The sequence below is a fragment of the Euleptes europaea genome, chromosome 7 (assembly GCF_029931775.1).
Source record: "Euleptes europaea isolate rEulEur1 chromosome 7, rEulEur1.hap1, whole genome shotgun sequence".
Classification (NCBI taxonomy): domain Eukaryota; kingdom Metazoa; phylum Chordata; class Lepidosauria; order Squamata; family Sphaerodactylidae; genus Euleptes; species Euleptes europaea.
Window position 1 is genome coordinate 2,857,895 of NC_079318.1, and position 26,313 is coordinate 2,884,207.

At 41.8% G+C, this 26,313-nt stretch overlaps 1 protein-coding gene across 1 annotated transcript; it reads right to left on the reverse strand.

The window, feature by feature from the left end:
- Window positions 1–944: 944 nt before the first annotated feature.
- Window positions 945–25,316, reverse strand: TXLNB (taxilin beta). Its single transcript, XM_056853584.1, has 9 exons — window positions 24,878–25,316; window positions 23,103–23,194; window positions 17,297–17,467; window positions 16,684–16,878; window positions 16,040–16,159; window positions 9,404–9,478; window positions 5,313–5,405; window positions 3,557–3,652; window positions 945–1,727 (listed from the first exon to the last, which is right to left on the reverse strand). The coding sequence occupies exons 1-9, from the start codon at window positions 25,311–25,313 to the stop codon at window positions 1,143–1,145; spliced, it is 1,863 nt and encodes a 620-aa protein (XP_056709562.1). The 5' UTR covers window positions 25,314–25,316; the 3' UTR covers window positions 945–1,142.
- Between the last annotated feature and the right edge of the window lie 997 nt (window positions 25,317–26,313).

Consider the following 26,313-nt stretch of genomic DNA (forward strand, 5'->3'; position numbering starts at 1 on the left):
CTGTTAAACACTTTTCAGTCCCTTCTACTGAGCAGTTGAAGGAGATATTCCTTAGCAGCTGAAGGAGACATTTTTTTTTTTTAACTAAGGCAGCTAGAGCAGACATCCTTACATATTGATGTAAGATTTGGCATATTTTCAAGGTCTCTACACTAAGTTTAGCTGAAAGCAGCTTTTGACTGCTTGAACTAATATTAGGGAGAGACAAGCCTCTGAATGGATTTCAATGGGACCTCAATGATTCAAAAACGGGGAAGATTCTGTCTATGTACAACACTCACATTAACTAAGAATACACAAATACAACATTTCATATGGTCCTATATGTCAAAGCCTGTAACACATTGAAGTCATTGGGCTTAGAAGAGTGTAAGTCTGCACTCTCGTGTATCTGTAAAGGTTTTATTGGACAATATTATTTTGTTTATTTTTATATAACATTCTCTATAACCAACAAAGGATCACCTACATTGAACAAATATTCTTCCCGGTGAACAAGGGATTATTGAATTTAGTGGAGCCAAGCTATCCATATCCCAGGGCTATACACAGTACTGGCTGTAGTCTTGGGAACTGCTTAGGACAAAGTGACTTCAAAAGTACACCTCAGCTGGAAGTGATAATGCTGGCAGTACACATGTAGTTTGTGGTTTGGACACCTTTGTGTTTGCACCATTCCTTTTATTTTATGATTGATATAGACCTCTTCATTATTGTTTTACCCCTTTTATTTCCTCCACCCCACTCTCCAAAAAACATGTTATTTCTCACATTTAAAATGGCATTGTCTTACATACAACCAAACTAATATTTAAAACCTTGTGGTGGAGTTCTTTGAGAGTAGGCTGAATGAGAATGGTTTTTAGGGCTTCCTGCTTTGTCATTGCTAAAGGCATGTGGTAGAGTGGGGAAGATCCTGCATTTTGCTCTACTTCAGTAAAACGTTTTGTCTTGATTAGATGAGGCAAACCAAGCCCATCGCTACTAATGCCACTTGATGGCATACTGGCAAGATGAATCTCACAGTCTTGAACAGCAAATCTCTGAATGGTTTCCAGCCCCATAATTTCTTTTGTAAAAATAACTCCAGGAGAAAAAGAAAGGATGGAATTGTAAAAAGAAAGTTTTTTCTACATGTTACACTAATCAACTTCTTCCATGTCGGTATCAAGCAACTGAAGCTCTGGATGGTTTTGAACGGGTTGCTCTTCAGTTTTTCCTTCTTGTTGCTCAGCTTTTGGGATAGATGCCACTGGCTCCACAGAAATACTCCCTGTATCTTGGTGCGTGGGTGATGTTAACTCTGGCTCTGGGGAACAGAGTGGGCTGCTACATGCTGGTAGCTCATGTGGTTCTTTGCTGGCTTCTTTGCAGGTCGATGTGAGGGGCATTTCCATGTGATGGGTCACCATGAAAGCCGTAGCCAGATCTTTCAAGGCATTCTCATTTGCAACAGACAAATCCTTCAGCACAATCTCATTAGCAACTGACAACTCTTCAGGCTGGCCTGTAACAGCAGAACTTGGACCAGCTTCACTTCCTAGGCTGGAGTCCTCTATGGTCTGGTCTTCTTCCTCATCTTCTTCTTCCCTTTTCTCTCCAGGGAACTGTGCTTCTTTTATTTTTTTGTACAGTACATTCCTTTCCTCCTGCAGTGCTCTACAAAGGTTCTCTAGCCTTTGAATTTTTGCCACAAAACACTCGTATTCCTTGGCCCTCATGGATTTCTGTGATAAAGAAATGAAAGCATTTACTGCCAAAATAATAGAACGGGAAAGGCTGGGCGGGGGCACATTACTTCTCTCTCCCTCCCTCCCTCCCCCCCCCCTCTCTCTCATACACACACCACAATTTTAAATTGCTTGACAAGAGACATCATACTATTGGTTTGACCACTACTGTCTAGTGTACACTTCTTATTGTAGGGGCTTTAGAGATGTCATAGTTCTCTAGACTTTTGATGCTTTTCAATCCTCATTGTAACCTATGTAAGTGGTGAAGTTTTAGAGAAAGTAATATTTAGGTCCCTTTCAAACAGCCTTCGTAATCCATTTTAACAGCTGGTTGCTAACGGATTTTTGTGTATCATTTCAGGCGCAACCACTTTGGCTCCCAGTTGCTAACGGATTGTTTTAAAAACCTTTCCATATAAAGCTGCTGATGTCTCATTTGTAAAGTGGGGCTGACCTTTTTTTTATTATTTTTAAACTCCTTTCTTCTGTTTTCAGGTCTTCTTTGTGTTTCTGAATTGCTGTAGTGAGGAGTTTGACAAGTCAGTGGTGATTGTGAAAGTGCTCCACCACCACCCCGCCTTTTTCACAGCACAAAATGGCCAGAGTGCTTCAGACACAGGTCAATAACAGATTCAAATATGTTTTCTGAAACCTCCATCCCCATGTCGCTTTACAAGGAATTGGGCCAACAACGGATAGCAACCGTTTAGAACGACAATGTGAAAGGGTCACAGTTAGGGAAAAGAGTGAGGGAGGAAGTTACTGCTGTAGCAGGTAGTATATATATTTTGACTGTCACTTCCACATTGTAATGCTAGTTCCATTGGTTTTCAAGATTTGCATTTGTCAGGAGCAAAAGCCTTATAGAATTTCTCCGTTTTTAACTTATCTTGCTTAAACTAAATGTTACATCTTCAAACACGTGATAAAGGTAGAGAGAGAGAGAGAGATGTGTTGTACACTATCATAACCCAGTCCTCACAAAATACCCCAGTTATTACCCACTCTCTCATGTTGGTAGCTGTTCCATTTCAGGAATAGGGCCCATCTTTATTTGGACAACAAAGAAGAAGGAAAAACTCAACCAGGAATTTATAGAGAGCCTCAAAGGTTGAGCTATAAACTATAAACTATAACAAAATAATTATATTTATAACAAAATATACACTATACATTTGTTAAAAACACAGGGCCTGGAATGCAGGCTACATAGATAAACATCAGTTACAAAAATCTCATATACAGGTGATATACATTTAATATAAGTGACCAATTCAGGACCATATGCATTTCGACTTGAATAGGCCTTCCTCAGTGGTCATAAATATGTGTGTGTGTAAAGTGCCGTCAAGTCGCAGCTGACTTATGGCGACCCCTTTTGGGGTTTTCATGGCAAGAGACTAACAGAGGTGGTTTGCCAGTGCCTTCCTCTGCACAGCAACCCTGGTATTCCTTGGTGGTCTCCCATCCAAATACTAACCAGGGCTGACCCTGCTTAGCTTCTGAGATCTGACGTGATCAGGCTAGCCTGGGCCATCCAGGTCAAAGCGGTCATAAATATACAACATGATTATTAAATACACATCCAGAATTGCTCACACACCAAACTGGTATACAACTATCAATGTTTCTGGATTTGTGTTCATCAACCAGTGATATCAACCAACTTGTGAGAGTGCTCCATAATACTCGCAATAGCGGCTGTTTTAGAGACATGCCATTAAAAAAAACTTTATGTAAAAGCTCTAGGGTTACATCTTTGGGGTTAATTAATTTGAGATGATGCTCTTAAAAGACAAAATGTCCAAGAACTTGTTTCCTACCTCTTCAATCATGTCCAGTAAAGCTTTATTGCAATTCTCAAACCTTGATTTCCATGTAGCTGTATCCTTTTCCAATTTTTTCATCTTCTTTGTCATCTAGAGAAAGGAAATGTACACATCTCAGCAGGGATATCAGACATTTTCTGGAGTTATACAAGTGCTTCAGCTTGCTTTTCTTAAGGCTACAGGTTTTCCAAGATAGCTCTTGAGAAGCCCACATCATATTTTAATGGGCCTTGTATGGGAGCACAACATAAATGACTCTACCCAATAGCTGCAGTGAAAAGATATTAACAATCAAGCACGTGGTAGCTGGATATAGCAGTAGCATGGAAAGATGGAAAGATGATTACACTGCATGAATTATGAGCTGTGCCCAGATGATACCATAAGCATTGAACACTTTATCTTAAGGGTCCCTTCTTCTGATTAATTGGCTCCATTCTACATTTGTAATCTGTATGTAATGATTGAATGCCAATTGATCCATCAGCCCAATATAGCTATAGTAGCTGTAGTGGAGCAAATTAGTTTTGATCTAGGATTTGAGGCTGCCACAGGACTGCACCACTCTCTGCAAGTTGTACAATACACAACGCCAGCTGCACAGTAGCAGACAATCCATGTTGCTGTGCCCACAAGAGTCCCCTGCCCAAAATGCAATGCAGTGGTCCTGTACATAGCATACTAGCTGTTGACTAGGGAGAAAACAAGACCACACTAGCCATGTCGCTACATTAGCACAGGACCATTTGTGAGTTATGTATGTGACATCATTTCCAGTGTGTTGATTCTGATTCTTGAATTGGACTTGTTTCAGATAGCCCATGTCTTACAATCATGTCATGATCGTGTCCATAGTCTGTTCTACCAACTGCTTTGCAGCCTCTACTCCAAATGAAATAGATTCTAGGAGGAAGAATGCTTCAAAGGATCACTAGTAGACCTTCCACATGGTTGCCATGGCCATTTGGCTTTCTTAGAAGTAATGCTATGACAATGGCGAAGTGAATTACATCCAAACTTGCATGCATTGTGTTTGGATAACTAACAGTGCCTTCTTAAGCAGACTTACACCCTTCCATGCCCATTGACGTCAAGGGACTTAGAAGTGTGCAACTCCAACTGCTGTTAGCTTGACGGCATATTTCCTACTATCCTTAACTGTTGTGAAGTTATGTATACTACTGGGCACAGACCTTGAATGCGATGGCAATTTATGTCCATTTTACACTTGATAAATGACTGCTTAGGGTGAAGTGCAAAACAGAACTGTGCATTACTTTTTGAATTTTCTTTTTATAAGAGAAGAGCTGTGTTTGGTATAATATCCTTCATAAACTTCCCATTTCTAGCATACACTCTATCTCCCTTCACATACAAGGTGACGTGGTATAGTCCCAAAGTGGCTCAAACCATGTGCTGCTTCTGCCCATTTGGAAGGCCAGCTCTGCATTGCCTCAGCCTTCTTGAGCGTGCAAGAAATGTCCTCACCATAGGCTCTTGCCTCAATTTTATTGCTAAAGAATGAGGATCAGAAATATAGAAAACGTCAACATATTCTTTTCTGGGTTTGGGTCTTGATAATTCCATTGCACATAGCAATGAAACAGTAACCGATTTTTATCTGGTCCTGCAAAGCATGCAAAAGTGTCTTGATATAATAAAGGCAAATGAAGCTGAAGGAAGTGCAGTGACCCCCTCTACTCAAATATCAGCATAAAAATGGGTTTTAGGGAGGTGTCGCACGACTCACTTTATCCATCTCCTGCTTGAAGCTGGCAAACACTTCATTGCTTTTTGTCAGCGTTTTCTGAAATTCCTCAAACCGTTCAGAATAGAGAGTAAGCTACATTCACAGGGGGGGAAATACCAGATCAGTTTCACAGATCCCAGGATGGGTTCACGTTAAAGATAATCACAAAAGACTTCAAATAATTACTTTTATTGTGTAAGATGAAAATACAATAACTACTAAGTTTTAGCCCTACAGAATCATTTTTTATCTGCGTCAAACCCAACAAAGAATAAACAGAAATTGCTTATGAGTCAGATAAAGTAAGGTCTGTCACAGAGAATTGAACCTGTTTGGCACATATGAATTGTAGAGCCAAGAATATTTAGCTTTCCCCTTGGTGATTCTATAGCCAGGGGAGAAGGGGCTAGTTTTTTTTCCTGATATTTTTCTATTATTGTGCCAGAGAACTCTTTTGATTGGTTGCATCCAACTGAAATTTGGCAAAGAAAAGCCGCATGGGGGTTGTGTATTCTGATCAAGCTGCAAAAAAATACAATGTAAAACCACCCGCACACACACACACGCCTTCAGATCCTCCATTGGCCAGTTTATTTTCTGATAAAAATTCCAAGGTTCTACACCCTCGCTGCTTTGGTGAAAAATTTCTATTAAACCTATGAGGTTTCAAGGTTCCCATGTAAATTATTATTTGAAGTCAGTTCAAGTTAAGCACCCATGCATATTTGGTAAAGTAAATGATTTTCATGGAATGCCTTCCCAATCTAACAATGGCTGCTGCTTCCTCAAGCTGAATGCAGATGAAGCGGTGTGAGCAGTGCAGTAAGAGAAGAGGGATTTTTTACTGCTGCTTTTATTTGTAACGATATATAAAATTATATATAAAATTTGTGTGTCTCAGCCTATAATTTTCTGTCTTATCTGTTTGTTACACAGGAGTACTCTTTGTGCCCTTGCCCTCCAGTGGAAAGGCAAAAATAAAAGTAAATAACATATGCTGCCTCATACCTGATACAGTAAAATCCTAAACAGGTCTACTCAGACTCTTAATGAAGTCTACCATGGGGCTTAGTCCCAGGAAAGTGTTCTTAGGAGCACAGTGCTAGTGGGTTTGTATAATTCAGTTATTTTTCTTTTCAAGAAACACAACATTCTAATCTAAAAAACCCTTTGGTTTAAGAGAAGAATTAAGGCACTTTCTAATTCTTCCATTTACAAAAAAAACTATAGAAGTCATAACTTCTATTAAGATGGCAACCTTTGCTTACAATTCCTATGTGTGGAGAATGAGTGAATTTGCAAGTACCTTGACTCTTCTTAAACTGAAGGGATTTTTATTTTTGATTATAGCCTGTGTGCCTGTGTAGCAGTACTTTCTACTTTATGTTCTGTCCTGCCCCTGTGTTCCAGGAAGATCCTTGATCTTCTCCTAAGTTCCCAGTTCATATATCTGGTTTATTCAGATGATGGCCAGGGTTTTTAGAGTGGTCTAACATAAGAATTGTACTCCTTTAAATACAGCCATATTTATTTTGTCCCACAGTTACCTCTGCTCAAATATGTTTGGTGGTTTTTTTTTAACGATTCCAAACCCTGTTTACCAGAGGCAAAAGTGGGAGGTCAACACATCTTGAGCAAGGCTCTGTCTTTCAAACTGCCTCAGCTCTCTGAAAAAGGGAGTCTCCCGAGCGCCTTTCTCTTTCCATCCGAGGGCCTTCTGTACGTACAAACCATTCAGAATAATCACGTAGCCTTTTCTTGGGGTAGTTGTTGCTTTTTTCCCTTGCCTTCATCTGGTGCTTTTCATTTTGAAACTTATACTGGTTTCTTCTATCTACATTTGTCTCACTTGTCATACTTTCCAGTAACACTTACCTCCACCTTCTGTTTTTCCTTTTCCTATTTATCTTTTTCATTTTCCCTTACAGGAACGCTCTCTTTGCTTTCTTGCCCCTTCTTCCTTTGGCTTCTCTGTCGGCAAGTGCTTTTTCCAGTCACCCTACCTATTACTGCTACTCTAGTATTAAGCTCCACAGTGTTGTGTATTGATCTAATCTTATAAGCCCTTTGTATATGAAACTTGCATAACACTATACAGGAATTCTGTGTTCAGCTGCCAGCCTGGCAAAGCACCTATATGTAATATTGGTGTCTGGGGTGGGGGTGGGTTGCTGAAGAAGGAGCGGCCACAGAACGAGGCAGGAATGCTTATTTACTGCATACCTTCAGTCTCACAGATCAGGTAGTTCACCTTACAGCAAGATATTTCATTCAACCTTCCTGAAAAGTCCAACTTTTATTTTTAAAATGAACAAGTCTCTGGTTGTTGAGCTGGCTAAGCTTAAATAAGAGAGGGCAATGTCTGCCCAGGTAGAGAGGGACAGTAGTCAGCACCAGGAACTTTTCTGCTTTTACCATGCTCCCCCTTTCTCCTGATCAATGGACCATATTGTTGATTCCCCTCACCTCTTTTTCCTGTCTTACAATAAACCATAAACCTGGTTCATTTTTCACTTTGCTATTTTAACATAAGTACAAAAGCACCTTACTTAACACAGGTGGCATTTTCTTAAAGCAACTGCTGTTACTTTAGATGAGGAGCTGTGGATCAATGGTAGAGTACCTGCTAGGCATGCAGGTGGTCCCAGGCTTGATCAGAGCCAAAGAAGAGATGACAGAGATCATGGCTTTTTTCCCCTCCACTTTAAAATGGTAGTATCGTGTGGGGGAGTCTGGTTTCAGTGGTACAGAGTACTTTTCCATACTGAGCTTTTGGTAGAAGCTGTACTTCATAACTGCATCAGTTTCCCCTCTCCCTGACACACCGTATAATTCACTGTTCATTGCTTTCTTGTTCTTTTCTTTGAGTTTTCCCTGTGTTTTTTTTCAGGTCGCCTTTAAGAACATAAGAACATAAGAAAGGCCCTGCTGGATCAGACCAAGGCTGTGGTTGGGGAAAATTTGAGAGAGAAAAACCCTATACAGTGTGTAGGGAAAGGGAAAACATGATGCTTCCTCGGGAGGTGGTCAGCTCTCCTTCCCTGGAGGTTTTTAAGCAGAGACGAAATGACCATCTGTCAGCAATGCTGATTCTATGACCTTAGGCAGTTCTTGAGAGGCAGTTTATGAGAGGGAGGGCATCTTGGCCATCTTCTGGGCATGGAGTAGGAGTCACTGTGTGTGTGTGTGGGAGGTAGTTGTGAAATTCCTGCATTGGACAGGGGGTGGGACTAGATGACCCTGGTGGTCCCTTCCAACTCTATGATTTTATGATGCAGTTAACAAGTCAGGGTACAGCAAAATCTGTGGAAAAGCCCAGAATGGGTTGAATCCTTTGACAGGGTCCTCCTCTCCCCTCCCCGAATCAGGCGATACACAACTTACTTTTTGGATGGAGATCTATGATCTTTGTCATGCCTGTTTTGACTCTCAGGAGCCAGGTACTGGGAAAGGATTTTCTCTCCTCAATATCAATACTGAGCTAGAAGAACTAACTAGGTAGAAGGCATCTTTGTATGATTACTGTGATGCTCAACTTGGGATATATACTCCTAGGCAATCAATATGGAGTGCTTTATTAAAGGAAAGTGTCTCTATTTGATAATTTATTCTGTTAACCATAAGGGTTTTTTAAGATCATAGAATTAAGTTATGGACTTGCTGCAAATTAAGGTGACTGCTAAGCACACTTAACTAAGGTAGTTTGCACTAAACAAAGGGAGAACAAGAATCAGTGGATGTTGGGATTAGGCTCAACGTAAGAAACCGATTGGTTGAAGTTAAAAATCAACAAATATAAGAATGTGATATTCCTAACAATCAATACTCCATCCCTCCCTTATCATAAAGTATCACAAATGTGTTCCCTCTTGTCTCACCACAACATATAACGTACATTATGGACTGCTCCATGCAAATACCTCTGGTGTTAAACTTGGTACGTGTTTCTATTGTAAGCATTGCATTGATCTATATTAATGGGATGAGAGAAACAAGCATAATACACGGCTACATGAACCCACATTTATGTGTCTGCTATATTAAATTTGGAAAAATGAAAGCACACCATGCTATTTCCTCTCCTAAATCACCTGGGCTTGGAGAACTGTTTCCTGTTCCTTCAGCATTTTTGCTTGGAGCTTCCACTCAGCAGCTTGGTTGAGTAGCTGGGTTTGGAATAAACAATGAAAAAAAATTGCACTTCATTGCAATTAAAAGGTTTTTTTTGGAATTCATAGAGTCCTTATATTGTCTAGTATCTTTCAAAATAACCACTCTAAATCTTAAGTCAATGCAGGTAAGCTAGATACATAAAAGGGCTTTTCATGCGGTTTTGATTTTTCTTCTTCTTTCCTTCATTAGAGGAAAAACAGCAGAGATTAAAATGAAATCCTGTGGGGGAATTACAAGTTGGCTGTGTTTAATGGTATGAAACAAAACTCTGAATAGCCTCGGGCCAAGTTGGTTTTCAAGCTAGTCATTAATCCAGCCAACTGCCTGGGTGTTAGTATCACTTAAAATTTCACCAGGGCTGTGTTGTCACATATTCCAGCTGGGACCCTCTGGAGGTCTCATGCCAGATACAAAAGGCCTCCGCCATAACCAGACAGAACTGATGAGGCAGAAATCATTTATGCATGTAATCCATTGTGGCTTACTAATGAGTTTCTCTTTTCTTATTTATGTCCCACAACAAATGTATTTATTCCTAAAGAACAATAAAAAACCAGAAGTTAGCCTGTAAGAGAAGCAAAACTTCAAGAGGCACTCTGGACCAACAGGTAGGTGTGTGTGTGTGTGTTTAAAGTAATATTTGGAAACCAACCTGGCCAGCCAGATGATGAAACTGGTATTTTTTTATTATAAAATATGAAGCAGAAACAAGGGAGGACTTAAAGCAGAAACCAGTTCATAAAGAATGCATTACTATTGAATGCAGTTTCTACACACACAGGTTGGTGTCTGTGCCTGGACTCACAAAATGCCCAAAGAGTCTTGTTAAGATTCCACTGCTTGAGGCTAGGCTTAGTTTGACCTCCAGAGGATTGTTCTCCCCCCTCACATACATCCCCATCCAAACTGGCTTACTAATTAAAGACACTATGTAGTAAGTAACCAATGGGAAAAAAGTTTTAATTCTAACTTATGCTCGCAAACAATTTTCATTGCTTTTAATAGGCCCTATGGGACTACTATCAAGACATGTGGATTTATTAAACTTGGCCAAAGGCATGATATCAGTTGGTGGAGCTCAACAATCATTTGGATTTCTAATGGTAGCAGATGCTGCAGCAGCTGTAGGGAATAAGGGGGACACACAGAGCCTGTAAGTCATAAGACTCCCAGATGGATAGGAGCATAGTAACACAGGGCTGTCACCCAATATATGTTGTGTTCTCACCTTCCAGGCTGTAGTTGTGGTACAGTGTATTAGAGCTAGTGCAGATGTAGTGTCGGACTAGAGTTCAACTTTTCCCTTGGCCATGAAGCTCACTGAGAGACCTCGGGCCCATCTCTCTTATTACTAAGCATTTTCCCATTCCCATACCTGTAACTGGTGTTGGGAGGAGCAATCACATAGCATGATGACATCAGGGTACCGCTAAGTTGTACTATGTTATGAAAGTGGAAAGAAATAATTGAACACAGGGCTGCTCATTTGTTTGTTGTTGTTTTGTTTTTAATTGCAACAGTTCATGTTTCTTATGGATCCAGCTTTATTCCATTGTTGGATTCATAAGGACACTGAACAAGCCATTCATGAATTTACAATCTCCCCATGAGGCAGATTCCTCCCCATTCCATGAGACATAGGAGATTTTACCAGGATTCGCTAAAGATACAGGATATCATGAAACTGCTGCAGTTATCAGGTGAATAATATGACAGTCTGTATCTATCTATTGTGGCAATCCATTGAGGAACTAGGGGTGGAATACAACTTTTTCATCTTCACAGGCCCCTGGTGCTCCTTCCCTAATACCACTGCATGGCAAAAGTAAAATTTCCTAGAGCATCTGAAAGCTAGGAGAAAAACCCTTAAAATATAATTTCTACTCAATATATTTTTAAATAACCTTGAAGGAAGAAAAATGAGCCTGGGATCTGCTGTCTGAAATTATTGTTACATATGATGGTCACGAGCACAGATGGCTTTAAAAAGGCTGATTCATGGAGGCTAGGTCCATCAGATCATATTGCAAATTTCAGTTGGTTACTGGAGCATACAAGGAAAGTTCACAAGAAAATCAGTTTGTGTTTCATATGTGTATCATGAAAAGCTATGGTTGGTTTTAAAAGAAATGGGTGTGCAACAGCATGTGATTGTTTTGATGGGCAACCTATACTCTGAACAAGAGGCTACTGTTCAGGTAGAATATGGAGAAACAGAATGGTTTCCAATTTGCAAAGGTGTCAGAAAAAGATGTATTTTATCTTCCTATCAGTTCAATATGTATGCAGAACATATCATAAGCAAAGCGGGCAGAGTGAAAATTGGTGGAAGGAACATTAACAATCTGAGATATGCAGATGACTCCACATAACTGGCAGAAAATAGCAAAGGCTTGAAACTATTACTGATGAAGGTTAAAGCAGAAAGAGCCAAAGCAGGATTACAGCTGAACATCAAGAGGTAATGAATACAGGGGAATTACACAACTTTAAGGTCAACAATGAAGAATTTGAAATTGTTCAAGAGTTCCTTGCCTCCATAATCAACCAATAGGGTACCGTAACCAAGAAATCAGAAGAAGATTGAGACTGGGAAGGGCAGCCATGAAGGAACTAGAAAAGAAAAGCTAGAAAAGATTCTTAAGTGTAAGGATGTATTGCTGGTATGGGTATGAAAGTTGGACAATTAAGAAAGCTAACCTGAAGAAAGTTGATTCGTTTAAAATGTGTTGATGGAGGAGAGTTTTATGGATACCGTTGACCGTCAAAAGGACAAATAAGTGGGTTCTAGATCAAACCATGCCTGAACTCTCCCTAGAAGATAAAATGACTATACTGAGATTACTGTACTTTGGTCACCTTATGAGAAGGCAATACTCACTAAAAAAGAGAATAATGCTAGAAAAGTTGAAGACAGCGGGAAAAGGGGAAGACCCAACATGAGATGGATTGGCTCAATAAAGGAAGCTGCAGCCCTCAGTCTGCAAGTGAATTAACGGCACCTAATGCACACACACACACTGGTCCATCTTAATCAAACAGGTCAAATCCCTAACATAAGGTGAAGTGCAATAATTGTCCCTATCCATAAGAAAGGGGACAAAAATGATCCGAGTAACAACTGGCCTATCAGTCTACTATCAGTACTGGGGAAAATTCATGCTTCTATCCTCCTTCTGTCCTGCTGCGTTGCTTACTTGATTGGATCTCCACAGAGAACATTATTGGCCCAGAGCAGGCAGGCTTTATTAAAGGATGATCAACCATCGATCACTGCATGTTGCTATATCACCTAGCTAAGAAATACACGACTGTTACAAAAAGATGCCTATATGTGGCCTTTGTCGATCTGCAAACAGCCTTCGATTCAGTCCCTAGGAAGCATCTATGGGAACAATTAAGGAGGACCACAATCGACGGGAGACTCTTGTGGCTAATACAAAAACTATATGAATCTTCGGCTGCCCAGGTTCGCTGTTGTTCAGAAGGGCATCTGTCCAATTCCTTTTCTATTCAAAGGGGAGTAAGGCAGGGCTGTCTGCTGGCCCCTACATTGTTCAGTCTCTATATCAACGATATGGCCTTTGGACTAAATAACCAACAGTTCCATCTCCCTGTACTGGTGCAAACTCCTATTTCACTCCTACTGTATGCTGATGATACACTGCTACTTTCTAGATCCCTAGTGGGTCTACGTTGAGCGCTTTCACAGAATACTGCTGCTCAGAGGGGTTGACTATAAACTACAGTAAATCTAAAGTGATGCAGTTCTCTGGGTCCTCATGCCAGCAGAGACATCTTTGACGTGTTAATGGTAACCTTATTGATCAGATCACTCAGTTTAAATATCTTGGAGTTTATTTCCAGTCCAATATGTTCTGGACAACTCATATCAGAAATGCAAGGATCAAAGCGCTCACTGCCATAAAGGCAATAATCAGCTTCTTCTACTCTAAAGGTGGCCAATACATTCCAGCTGCCATCACAGTATTCAACAATAAAATAGGATCACAGTTTTGATACAATGCATCTATCTGGGTTGAAGCTTGTGGAGAATCTATTGATTCCCTTCTGAATTATTTTCTTTGTAAAATTACTGGTGCTCCTAACTGTATTGCTAGGGTATCACTGCATGCTGAACTGGGCCTTAGCTCTCTTGAAGCTTGGATTTGGGCTGCGACCTTTAGATTCTGGGTTAAGATTTACTTCTCCACGGAGTTGAATGGATATTTACATCTCCTTCAAGTTGATTCCTATCAAGCCCCGTGGAGTAAACTGGTTGAAAGTCATATCCAGCCTTTAGGAATCTCTTTCTGACCTAAAAGAGCATGGGTCATCGTCAGCTCTTTCTTCCATCTTGAGCTGCTTGCAAAAACTGGATTCTGGAAGTAGTATAATAAGAGCATGTAGGGTGTTCTTACCTAGGTCTAAACTTGCCGCAATCCTTCCCAATGTACTTTGATTTCCTGACAATCCCGCAATACAGACGATTATTTATGTTGGCTAGACTGAATGCCATCCCATCAGGGGAGTTAATAGGTCATTTAAACAGGGTACTGTACTGTGAGAGAGTATGTCAATGTGGTTCTGGCCAAATAGACACTCTTCAGCATTTCTTGTTTAGCTGTGACTTGCTCAACAAGGCGACAGACAGATAGATAAAGCCTTTTATTCAGGAATCTGTCTCTTACCTGGATAATCTGAGGGTTCTTTTAGCAGGTGTGGATTTTAACACTACATTGGCAGTCGCCAAATTTCTTTCCCAATCAATTAAGATTAAAAAATACGAATTTCCTTGTGGGTTATTTAGATTCTTTTCTTTATTTTGGTCTCAGTGTGATATTGTTCAGGGCCGAATCGGCCACATGAACAATATCATTAAAGTACCCTGGTCCATCAGTAACGACTAGTCATGGTGCCTAAAGGCTTGTGTAGCTTCATGACAAGGCTATAGTCCCTGAGAGAGGGGGAACAAGTTCCTGGGAGTCCTGGTCACTCTGGGGGTTCATGGAGAATTATGCTTTCATGTCATGCCTTGGTTGATTCTGGATGGGGCATGTGTATGTGTTGGGGGGGTTCAAGTGGGAATCTTTGACTGAGGTCCTATGGTGACTCTTGGCAGCCTTGGGTGAGGCTTGAACTGGTCTGGTGGCTAATATTCTGGGATCAGCCCGCTCTCTATCTGAGTGTGCACGTGTATGCGCTCTCACAAGTAAAAACCTGGAGCTGATCCTAGGAATCTGCTTCCTGAAATGATTGGTTTATGTTACTTCATATTCTCTCAGCACTGATGCTAAACTGAATCTTGGCATACCAAGGAAATTTGAGGCAGGTCTGTTCACCAGCTAGCAGCAACTTACAGTTGGGAAGTTGGAAATTAATATGTGTCATATGCTAGGAGTCCAGGAAAACCATCTAAAAGCAAGAGATGTGAATCACTGGAAATGTGTGCCAAAGGATGTTTAGGTTATAAGGATAAGTGCATTGCCCTGTACATTCATTTTAGTAATGTGACTCTCATTGCTTTCTCAATGATGAACTGCACAGAAATATTTAAGGGGAGTGTGTAGAGAGGAAGCAGGCCACTGGGAGGCAGCAGAGCTCTTCTGTTGCCGATGGCTCTTGCTTTAGCTCTTCTAAAGAAAGAGAGGAAAAGTGCATGCGATTTGCAAAGTGCTAGGGAGGATGCAGAATCTGCTTAGGGTGCAGGTGAGTTCTTGAAAATTATGGCACACTAAAACATTTTCATGACAAACACATAACAAAAAAGTAGCCTGCAATGTTTGTGATGGATCCAATCCTTGGTCCTAGCCAGGATTCTAGAAATCATAACTGTACTTTATACTAATGGTTGGGACAGCAGATACTCTGGGAAGAAGAATCAGAGACCACCTTAATGTCTGTCTATATGGAATGAGAGACATTAAAACACTGCCCAATGTTTTTCGTCCTTTGGTAAATTAATGTTTGGGTGGCTGTTATTTCTGAATGTCCCAGGGCCCACGCCTACAGCAGGGTCAGAGGCCTATTGACTGGGGCTGGGGCTTCAAATTCTTTCCTAGCCATGAAACTCACGAAGTGACCCTGGGCGAATCACTTTTTCCCAGCCTAACTGACATCACGGGTTGTTGTGGAGATAAAATTGGATAATGTCAGGTATGCCCTGAGCACCTTGGAGGAAGGATAGGAGATATGTATATGGGATTCTTCAAGGGAGCATCTAATCTTTTAATTAGGAGAGTAATCATTAGTCAGTGGTAGAGCATATGCCTTGGTCCCAGTTCAGTCTCTCATGCCTCCCTTTAAGGGATCTCAGAAAGCATGGCTGGGAGATAGAGAAGACCACCACCACCACCAAGAGTGGACAGTTCTGGGAAAGCAGTGTCATATATCCACACCAATGCAGCTAACCCAACGTGGGCCTGAGAGTGGCTGTACGGAAGACCACTGAGAGTCCCACATAAGCCTGCCTCAGCTTACCAGGGACGACTAATTAAAATGTCAAGTGGCTATTTGAGCGGACCGATGCATAAAAAAATGAAACAGGTAAGTACATATTCCTTCTCTCGGTGGTGCCGCTCCTCTGCTTCTTTCATCAGTTCCTGTGACTGTTCCAGCTTGGCATCCACCAGTTTCTGCTGAAGCTCTCGGTGCTTAAATATCTTATCAAGGTGCTAGAAGAAAACAGATAATCATGCACTTTATTTTTAAATTCAGCAATGCTGGCACCTATAGAGTCAAGTGAGTGTGCGTGTGTGGGGAAAATATCCCTTTTACCACAGGACATAATGACATATATTACTGAAAATGTTTCAAAATGATGACTGAATATTAATCTTACATACAGGCAGTAAAAGTAGAAAACACTTGACAAAGATTTAAAAATTATCTATGAATACATTTCTAACTATGCTACATTCTGCAATCCACACAATTAACCATCAAAGTAATAAGCCTACATTTGTGACACAAGCAAATTGGTTTTGCTGTGTATACTTTAATATTTTTTTGCAGCTGCTATGCAAATATGTAGTGAAATGAGAAGTGTTATTTGAATAGATACATTGCCTGTGCTCTCTCTGCTGCTTTAGAGTAGCCTATGGCTGGCAAGGGAAATCAGCATTGGAGATCATGGCAAGAGACCCAAATCAAGTTCACCCTTGTGTGTCGCGTGTGTTGAGAGTCACGGTGCTCTCACCTCCTCTCTGACTTCATACTGGTCGATGATGCTTTTCAATTTCTCTGCCAGCTCCGTGTTCTCCTGGCACAGTTTCATGTTTCGCTCACTTTGCTGCTCAATCTGTGCCTGGATATCGTTCAGCGTGCCCTGGAAGTGATTGGTGATTTCCTTCCTTTTCTCCTCTTCCTCCCTTGCCCGCTGAAGAGTCTCCTCCTATATCGAGAGGGGGGAAAAACCACGTGAATATTAGTAATTTCTAGAATATTTAGCACCCACATTATTTTATTGTACCGGATTAATGCTAGAGCAGATGCAGCGAGGAAGAGTAGCTCCAGTAGGTCACTGTAACATTGAAAGGGTGCTTGTGTTTGAATCTGATGCATATGATAGTTGTATGATGTCATTCTATATATATTTTGCAGTAAAGTCACAGCTGACTCATGGAGACCCCACTGGGTTTTAAAGACAAGAGACATGGGTCATACGAGAGACCATTGAGTTTCATGTTTTCTTAAGACTTCTTGGAATTCTTAACTGTATCAAAGGACCACACAACTCCAAGGATTCCTCAACTGAGAGCCAGGACAGTTTAAACAAGTTAGTATTATCAACATGTTCTTTTTTGACTCACCTTCAGGGTTTTGTTGTGTCTTTGGAGCTCCCTACAGAGACTCTCCAGTTTGCTCCGGGCGAGGATGGCTTTGCTATGTTCACTCTGCAACTGGTCTTTTTCTTTTATAAGCTGTGCCTGCTTCTTCTGCAGACACTTCAGCTTTTTCTGCTCAGTACGATGTTCTTCCAACTACGCAATCAGACAACAACAACAATCATAAACAAGCAAAACAGCAACAGTGGTTTATTTAAAAGAAAATGAGCTCTGATTTGCAAGAGAGAACATTTTATTTTTGTGTCGACAGAAGAAACACATTCAGATGATGGAACTGGAAGGCTCCTTGAATGAAAAAAAGGTTCCACTGTTGTGTGTATAAAGTGCCATCTAGTCACAGTCAAATTATGGCAAACCTGTAGGGTTTTCAAGGCAAGAAACTCACAGAAGTGGTTTTACCATTGCCTTCCTCTGCACAACAACCCTGGAATTCCTTTGTGATCTCCAATCCAATTACTAACCAGGGCTGACCCTGCTTAGCTTCTGAGATTTGACAAGATCAGGCTTGCCTCTGCCATCCAGGCCAGGGCATTCCTCTGTTAGTGGAACTGAATCATAAGATCCAGCCAGATACCTTTGTAAAAAAGATGCACATCTTTATTCATGCCTAAATATTTTCAGAATAAAAAAAGTGGCATTTAGGGTATAATTTAAGGCATTTCCAGACATTCTTCTCCCATGTGGATCAATCGGATCTCATGCATCTACCTAGATGATGATGTCATAGCAAGTGCTCCAGTTAAACCATTGTTGTGCTTCAATCTAGCCATTATTCTTGTTGGCAAACAGTAATTTTTGCCTCTAGAAAGCATTATTGTTTTAAGTTTTCCTCTCTGATACATGTATATCAGAGCCACACATGTCTGTGCTGGGGGTTCCACTACCGGTTGGTGCCCCCATGAATTGTGTCTCCAGTTAGCCAGAAAATGTGGCCTGACCTGGTCCTGTGTCTCTAACAACAGTTTGGTAGCCACAAATCAGCAAGTGAACCTTTTCATGTCACAGAGATTAGTATTAACATATGCTAATGTTTGCATATCACCATCTGTCATGTTGAGTAAGACTACTAGTCCATCTTGAATCACAGAATCACAGAGTTGGAAGGGATCTCCAGGGTCATCTAGTCCAACCCTCTGCACAATGGAGGAAATTCACAACTACCTCCCCCCCACACCCCCAGTGACCTCTGCTCCACACCCAGAAGATGACAACAACAACAAAAACCCTCCAGAATCCCTGGCCAATCTGACCTGGAGGAAAATTGCTTCTTGACCCCAAAGTAATAATCGGCATTAACTTAGGCATGTAAAAAAAGGGCCACGAGAACCAAGCACTGACGCATCCCTTCCTGCCCTCCCTCTCATGGTCTGCCTAAGTTCACAGAATCAGCATTGCTGTCAGATGGCCATCAAGTCTTTGATTAAAAACCTCCAAAGGAGAGCCCACCAACTCCCAAGGAAGCCTGTTCCACTGAGGAACCACTCTGTCGGGAAATTCTGGTCTTTTGTGCTTGGTCATTACCCACGTGTTCCAGTCTGAAGTGGCCCACTTTTTTTGGCTTCATGATAACCTCCCACTTTAGAAGTCAAGTCCAAGTCGGATCGCCCTTGCCTCACATTTCAGGGAGCTCTTTAATTGCGACTTTTTAAAAAACTCAGGCCAGGGGTATAGACTTTCCAATTTCCCGGGGGGGGGGGGGGCTGGGGCTGGGAAAGAGACATTGCTATGACATCATGGGGAGGAGCCAGTGACATCACAGGGAGGGGCTATGGGGGAGTTAGGGAGGGGCTCCCCAGAAATTTTGGGGGGCTTCAACAAATGTTCTTAAGACAGCTGAAATACAACTTTAACTTTTAATTAACAATGCAAACTGTTTCTTTATTTACATTTTTAAAATTAAAGTAAAATCAAATATTCTCCCTTGCAATATCCAAAAACATATGCAAATGAAGCTGTAGTCGGGCAGCATCCAAGGCAGTTTTGTAAAAGTTTAGAATGTATGTACTATCATCCTCTCCTATGGCAAACTTTTCAATTTTGCTTCACTTCTGAAGAAAAGTGATTGTGTAAACTGCTCTAGTTATTATCAATGACTTCATAAAAGATTTTCCTGTAGAAATCCTTAGGAGATTGAAACTGATGAGGATCACATTGTGCAGGCTTTCTGCACTAGGAACAGTAGAACTCTCTAAATCAAAGGGGCATTTTTCACGGTAGATTTTGCTTCTGTTTTGCCACGGACTAAAAAAAAACATGCTTTAAATGTTTTTTTCATGGCCGCGATTTATCCCCGTCAATTATCTGTAGTTTTGGTTTTTCATGGGAACAAAGCACGCTGTATTTGACAACGGTTTGGTCTGTCCCTTTTGCAGGAGGCCTCCCCTTCCAACAGGCTCATTGTTTATGCCTGCCCCCAGCTCCGCCCCAACTCCAGATTACCTCGTGCGGTTCACCAGCCCCAGTGCAAAAAACAACCCCCAGTCCCTCTGGTCTCCTCCATTTTTCTTCCACCCTTGCTCTGTTCTGCTTTTGGAACAGTCAGATTCCAAATTGGGGGGGGGGGGGCAAGGCAGCGCTTTCCTCAAAGCTTCCCTCTATTTTCTATAGGTGTGGAACCCATTGCCCTTTAATGATAGACAGGATGGGGGGGGGAGGAATTGCATCCATGTGCCCAGAGAAGTGTTTAGCTGAAAGTGGGAATGGCGGTGGGGGGGGGAAGGAGAGGAAAGAAGGCCCCTGGATTGCGCGGGGCTGTTCTTGTGTGGTGATATCTGTGGTCTCATCAACAATTACATTGTAATAAACAGCTGCTTTAATCTCTCTCACTGGTGTACATAGAACATTGTGAGCCATGATCTCAAGCATTTCATTTATGATAGTAGGTGAAATCCATTTGTAGTTTGTACGATTCAACCATGATTTCAGCTATGGAACGTCTGCAGCACGTAGTAGCAAGAGCTGTTTCAGGTTTGACTCTTCCTCCTCGTGGCTGCATATTGCAATGCCCTGACAGGCAAGGTACCTTACTGATGCTAAAATTGTCAGCAGTGCCTTTCTTGCATTTGCTTCTGGTGGCCTTCTGAAAAATTGCTCTGTACGTTTATTCCTGCTTTAATAGAGATTATAGCTTGGACAGCTGCACGGTGCAAATTAGAAGTAGGATGGTTCAGAAATCTAAACAGTGACTTCTTCCAGTTCGAGAAGCCATTTTGAACAAAAGTTTCATGCACATCCTTGTCTCTTGATGTGTTTGGAAGAGGAACATTCATGTCATTTGCTGCTAAGCGACAGATGTCACAATATGCTTTTTCCGTTGCCACATCATAAGAGAGGCATTCATAGGTTCTTTTCCAAGTATCTTGGTACTGTCGGCCTGGCTTTTGCTTCACATTAGAAGCTCTCTTCTCTGAAGACGGAAGTGTCACAATGCAGAATTGGTTGTAGGTCGTTAATAACAATAGGTTGGACTGGTTTGAGTTGTGAGCTGTATGTGACCACCAGAGGTGTTCTATGGTCATTTTCTTTGGGTTTGTCTAGTAGCAAGCTGTGCCTGGGTATCATTGTGGCCTTTCCAATCAACTTTTTTACTATATCATCAGGATACTGTAGTGGCAAAAATGCTTGCTGTAGCTCCTTCAAGTGAGTATCTCTGAGGGGTAGGAGCACATATGACTATAGTGTAGGGCTTGGCTATATACAATGGACTGTTGGATATGGTTGGGGTGGTACCTGGAGGCATGTAGATATGTTTGCTGATCTGTTGATTTCTAGTATAATGTGGTGCTTGTGTGTCCCTTGTGTATCCATACTGTGGTGTCTAGGAAACTTATTTCTTGTTCAGACAAATTCATAGATTGATTGTGAAGTGGAAGTTTTTGAAAGCCCGGTGAAATCTTTTGAGGGCTTCTTTGCCATGAGTCCAGACAAAGAAATTGTCATCAATTAATATCAGGTAGAGGAGAGGTGTCAATGGATAGGAGTTCAGAAAATGCTGTTCTAGATCCGCCATGAAAATATTGGCATACTGTGGAGCCATGCGGGTATCCACAGCTGTGCCGCTGATTTGAAGGTATAACTCCTCACCAAACCTGAAGTAGTTGTGGATGGGAACAAACCTGCAGAGTTCAGTGGCAAGATCCTTTGTTTGGGCCATAGGAACAGGTTTTTTAAGGCAGTGTATAAATTGTATAATAAATACACAAATACATACTAGCAAACAGGAACAAAGCCCCAAAGAATCATGGAAATTGTAATATGATACAACAGGAAGGTAGGACAGGACTGTGCTTCAGCTGCCCTTGTAACTGAGCCCCTCATGTAGGCACTGGTTGCCCGGGGGGTTCAGCCCCCAGGCCAAGTTTGGGGGGGGGGTCTCAAGCCCCTCAGCTGCCCCATCGTTTATGCCTGTGGTTGACAACTATGGTTGGGGGGAGGGGCACAAGCAGCTATTTGTGAGGCTAAACTATGGGGTTGCCATAATTCAGCTGAATTATGACTTGACTGTGCTTTCGAGCCCCTCAGCCCCCCCATAGTTTACACCTATGAAACCTACTCCTTTAGGGGGAGTGCAATCCTATTCAGAACAGGGTCAGTCCTTCTGCCCACTTGTTGCATCTCGTTTTGTCAGTATTAAATTTTGTCTTATTAGCCCTCATCCTTTCCAAAACCACCTGTAGGCACTAGTTCATTTTCCACAGCCTCCCTGGAACCTGCTGGAAGTGCAAGACAGAGCTAAGTATCATCCGCATACTGGTGACAACATAGCCCAAATTACTGGATGACGTCTCCCAAAGTCTTCATGTAGATATTAAAAAGCATGGGGGACAAGATGGAACTTTGTAGGACTCCCTAGGCCAGAGATCAAGGGGCTTAGCAGCAGTCCCCCAACACCACACTCTAGAACCTTCCTTCAAGGTAGGACAAAACCACCGCAAAACAGTTCTCCTAGTCCTAACCCAAAAAGGTGATCCAGAAGGATACCATGATTGATGGTACTGAAAGGCACCGAGAGGTTTAACTGGGTTGCGTTCCTCCCAATAACTCTCCTAGTGCAGGTCGTCCACCAGGGTGACCACGGCCTGCCTGCATTGGGAAGGATCTGTTTTATCCAGGAATCCTTGCAGCTGTTCCACCACCACTTGTTCAGTCACTTTACTGAATGGTATTTATGAGACTGGATGATAGTTATACAAATCTCCTGGATCCCAGAGAAGATTTCTTTAGGAGTGGGTGCACCACCACGAGTTTCAAGGCAGGGATGACAAGGAGGCATTTACTACCTTTTAGACCCAGTCAGATTTAAGCAGTCATGAGGAGCAAGGGTCACACATGCAGATATAAGACTCAGACTTTCCAAAATGCACCGAAACATTTTCCCCATTTGTTATTGTGCACTCTACCCCTACCCCAGAATATACAGGCTCATCATCAGTATGTTAATCTTGTTATGTATGCAGCTATATTCAAGAGTTGCAGCTAAAGCTGTTAGATAGCAACCCAGAGTTTAGTGCTTTCTACTGCAGGTCGCTTGTGAAGGATGAGCTGCAATTTCTACGGTCCATCCTTCCCTTCTTTTCCAGGTGAAGACTTTCAGGTGTCTCCATATCAGGCAAGAGAGGAGAATGAATAACAGAACTGGATCAAAGAGACTACGGTTTCCTCTTCTGTCACTTAAGTAGGATCTTAAAAGTACAGCATTAATCTCTGCTACATCTTTTCAAGCCAAGGGTTCACCTCCCCACCCCCAGATTTCCATAAGTGCTATACTAACCAGCTCAGCATACTTCTTAAATAAAATCTCCAGCTTCTCTTCTGGTGTATTAAGCTTATTCAGATGTTGCATCAGCAGGGTAGCTTCTTTCCCTGAAGCAAGTAACAAAGGAAAGAAAAAAAGGTCACCTTACAGACTGTACTTTGGACTGTAACCATCTTGGGTCATACTTGCAGGAGAATGGTAGTAATGAGATGGCAGAGCCCTGTGGTGGCAGAATAAAGTGCAGGTGGAGGATTCCAGCTCTGAATATTCCTTTGCATAAAACAATTCAGCGCAAATTGAAAACAAGCACAGCAGAGAGAAAACTCCTACCCTCTCTCTTTCATTGCTGAGCTGATTTTCTCTGCGTGGGGAATTTTTAATGTAAGACAGTGTTTGAAATGTGCACACATGCAAATACAAGAAGCTGTCTTACACTGAATCAGACTCTTGGTCCCTCAAGGTCAGTATTGTCTACTCAGACTGGCAGCAGCTCTCCAGAGTCTCAAGGTGAAGTCTTTCACATCACCTATTACCTGCTCTTTTTAACTGGAGGTGCCAGGGATTGATCCTGGGATCTTCTGCATGCCAAGCAGATACTCTACCACTGAGCCACGGCCCCTCTTGTATGAGCCTTCCATGAGCAGTCTAAAGTGGTACAGTCCATTCTTTCCCCTCATGGTTCTGCCACCTCAGTCTCCTTCATGTGAATACACACGTTAGGCATAACTTCAAGTTGATCATTGTTTTTGTTTCTGTACTTTGAAAGGCAAACAACATTTTGCATGCAAAATTTCTTTTAAAAATCTACGCCGGAGGGATTATGTAGTACCTATTTTAATGGGTTGTTCTACATTGTTGCAGAGGTTCTGTTCATGCATTTTTAAAATTGATGTGATGTTTTGTGTAAGGACAAGCTGGAGGAATGATGAAATAACTGTCGAAGGCTTTCACGGTCAGAGTTCATTGGTTCTTGTAGGTTATCCGGGCTGTGTAACCGTGGTCTTGGTATTTTCTTAGAGAGTTTAAGAATGAATAAGGCTTGGCTTCCTGTCTTGAAAACCTCCAGACTAACAAAGACTACAGTCAACAATAGCCATGCAGATTAGCTTTGGATTTCACACATTAACAGATCACTTCAGGATATAATGGTTCCATATTAACATACCACACCCTCATTAGCACATTATCTGGATACTTACAGGACAATGATTAGCACATTACCTTTGTTACTTTTTGCAGGACAATGATTCAGCTCAAACCCAACCCCTTTCTGACTATATATTACTCTTCCTACACACTTGACACTGAGAGACACTGTCCTTCAGTGTTACTCCTCTGAAGATGCCTACCACAGCTGCTGGCGAAACGTCAGGAAAGAAAATACCAAGACCACGGTTACACAGCCCGGATAACCTACAAGAACCGATGAAATAACTATTTATTCCAGCTGTAGTTTGGCTATGGGAGAATTCTTATATATCCCAGACCAGCCAGCTGCATTTGCAACATACAAAAATCGGGCTTTGATATGTACAGACTGGTGTAATCCAGAACAGTCAATTGCCATGTATTCCCTGATTCAGTCTTGAGTTACTTCCATTTTTTAGGCATTTAGCTATTCAAAGAAAGCCCTGTTATTAACAGTCATGACTTTTCGCCGCTGACCAGATAAGAATTTGTGCTATCTCTGTCAAGCATTGCAAGGCTAACAGTCCACAGCAGTGCCTTTCCAGATATAGCCAGTGAATCATATTCAGTTCTGCATTCCAGATACACAAGCAGCTACTTGCCTAGTCCCTTCAGCATTTTCTTTTCTAGTTTCTGTTCCTTATGAATACTGGATTCCTTTGATCCAGAGGCATCCCCAGAAGCTGCCTGTTCTTTCTCGGCCTCATCATGGGCATCTTCATATTCTCCATCATCATTATTAAACGATTCTCTCTTTTCAGGCTTGTCTGTTCCTTTAGTATTTCTTTCCTCGATCAGACTGGCAGCTGACCCGTAAGTTTTAATAATGTCCTCCAGCTGTCGGTTCAGCTCCTCAGATATATCGCAGAGTTTTATTTCGGGCAGAGAATGTGCTGCATTCTCAGGGGATGGAGGCACAGAAGTTGATTCTTCATTTAGTTTCTCCAAGCCATTCTGAGTAGGTAAAATTTCAGAGCAGTTTATAGGAACTTGCAATTGTTGTTCAGGTTGGTGACTGGTAGGTTGGTTATTCTCCATTTTTTAAAAAGTTGTACCTGTCAACAATGAAAGCTGGGTTTTAGACAAACACTTTGGTAATCAAGAATAAAGATCAGCATTGTATCAGTACAAGAAAATTGGCAATTTATTCTTGGACAGCCAGTGGAGAAGTGCTCTCTTTGGGCTACAAAGCCCCCACATTCTTTCCAAGAAGTTTCTCTGTTGGTAAAAGAACAAGAAGAGAACCAATGTAGTGTAGTGGTTAAGAGCAGCGGACTCTTAACCAAGTTCTAATCCCTGCTCCTACATATGAAGCCTGCTGGGTGACCTTGGGGCAGTCACAGTTCTCTGAGAATCTCAGTCCATCCGGAGGCAAGCAATGGCAAACCCCCTCCAAACATCTCTTGCCTTGAAAACCCTATAGGGTTGCCATAAGTCAGCTGTGACTTATGTACAGGATGTGATGTACTGCCCCCCCCCCCACCGCCAGACAGACTGTGCTATCGAAGTGGTGGGAAATGAAAGACTGCCCAAAAGTAAGATTTACCCCATGAGCGCTACCGAACGTACTATGTTACGTGAATTCTTGGACAAGAATTTAGCGAGGGGTTTCATTCGGCCATCTACCGCCCCTTCTTCGGCCCCTGCCTTCTTTGTGCGCAAAAAGACGGGTGACTTGCGCTTATGCATCGACTTTCGAAAACTCAATGCAGTCACCCAATCCAATGCCTATCCCATCCCTCTGATCTCGGACCTCTTGGGACAATTAAATGAAGGGCGCATTTTTACAAAACTTGACTTGGTAGAAACCTACTACAGAATCAGGATTCGAGAGAGCAATGTGCCTCTCACTGCCTTTTCCACTTGCTTTGGCATGTATGAATTCTTAGTGATGCCTTTTGGATTAAAAGGGGCCCCGGGGGTCTTCATGCAATTCATTAATGAGATCCTACATGACTTGTTGTATAGGGACGTGGTGGTTTATTTGGATGATATTCTTATTTACTCTAAAACAATGGACGAACACGTTGCCTTGGTG

What these genes read in the sequence shown, in the direction of transcription:
- TXLNB (XM_056853584.1), bottom strand. Translation starts at nt 25,313, where the DNA reads ATGGAGAATAACCAACCTACCAGTCACCAACCTGAACAACAATTGCAA. An exon ending in GAAAATGCTGAAGGGACTAG is followed by an intron (nt 23,195 to 24,877) that starts GCAAGTAGCTGC and finishes TACTTGCTTCAG; the next exon opens with GGAAAGAAGCTACCCTGCTG. An exon ending in TCAAGCAGGAGATGGATAAA is followed by an intron (nt 3,653 to 5,312) that starts GTGAGTCGTGCG and finishes TCCTTTCTCTAG; the next exon opens with ATGACAAAGAAGATGAAAAA.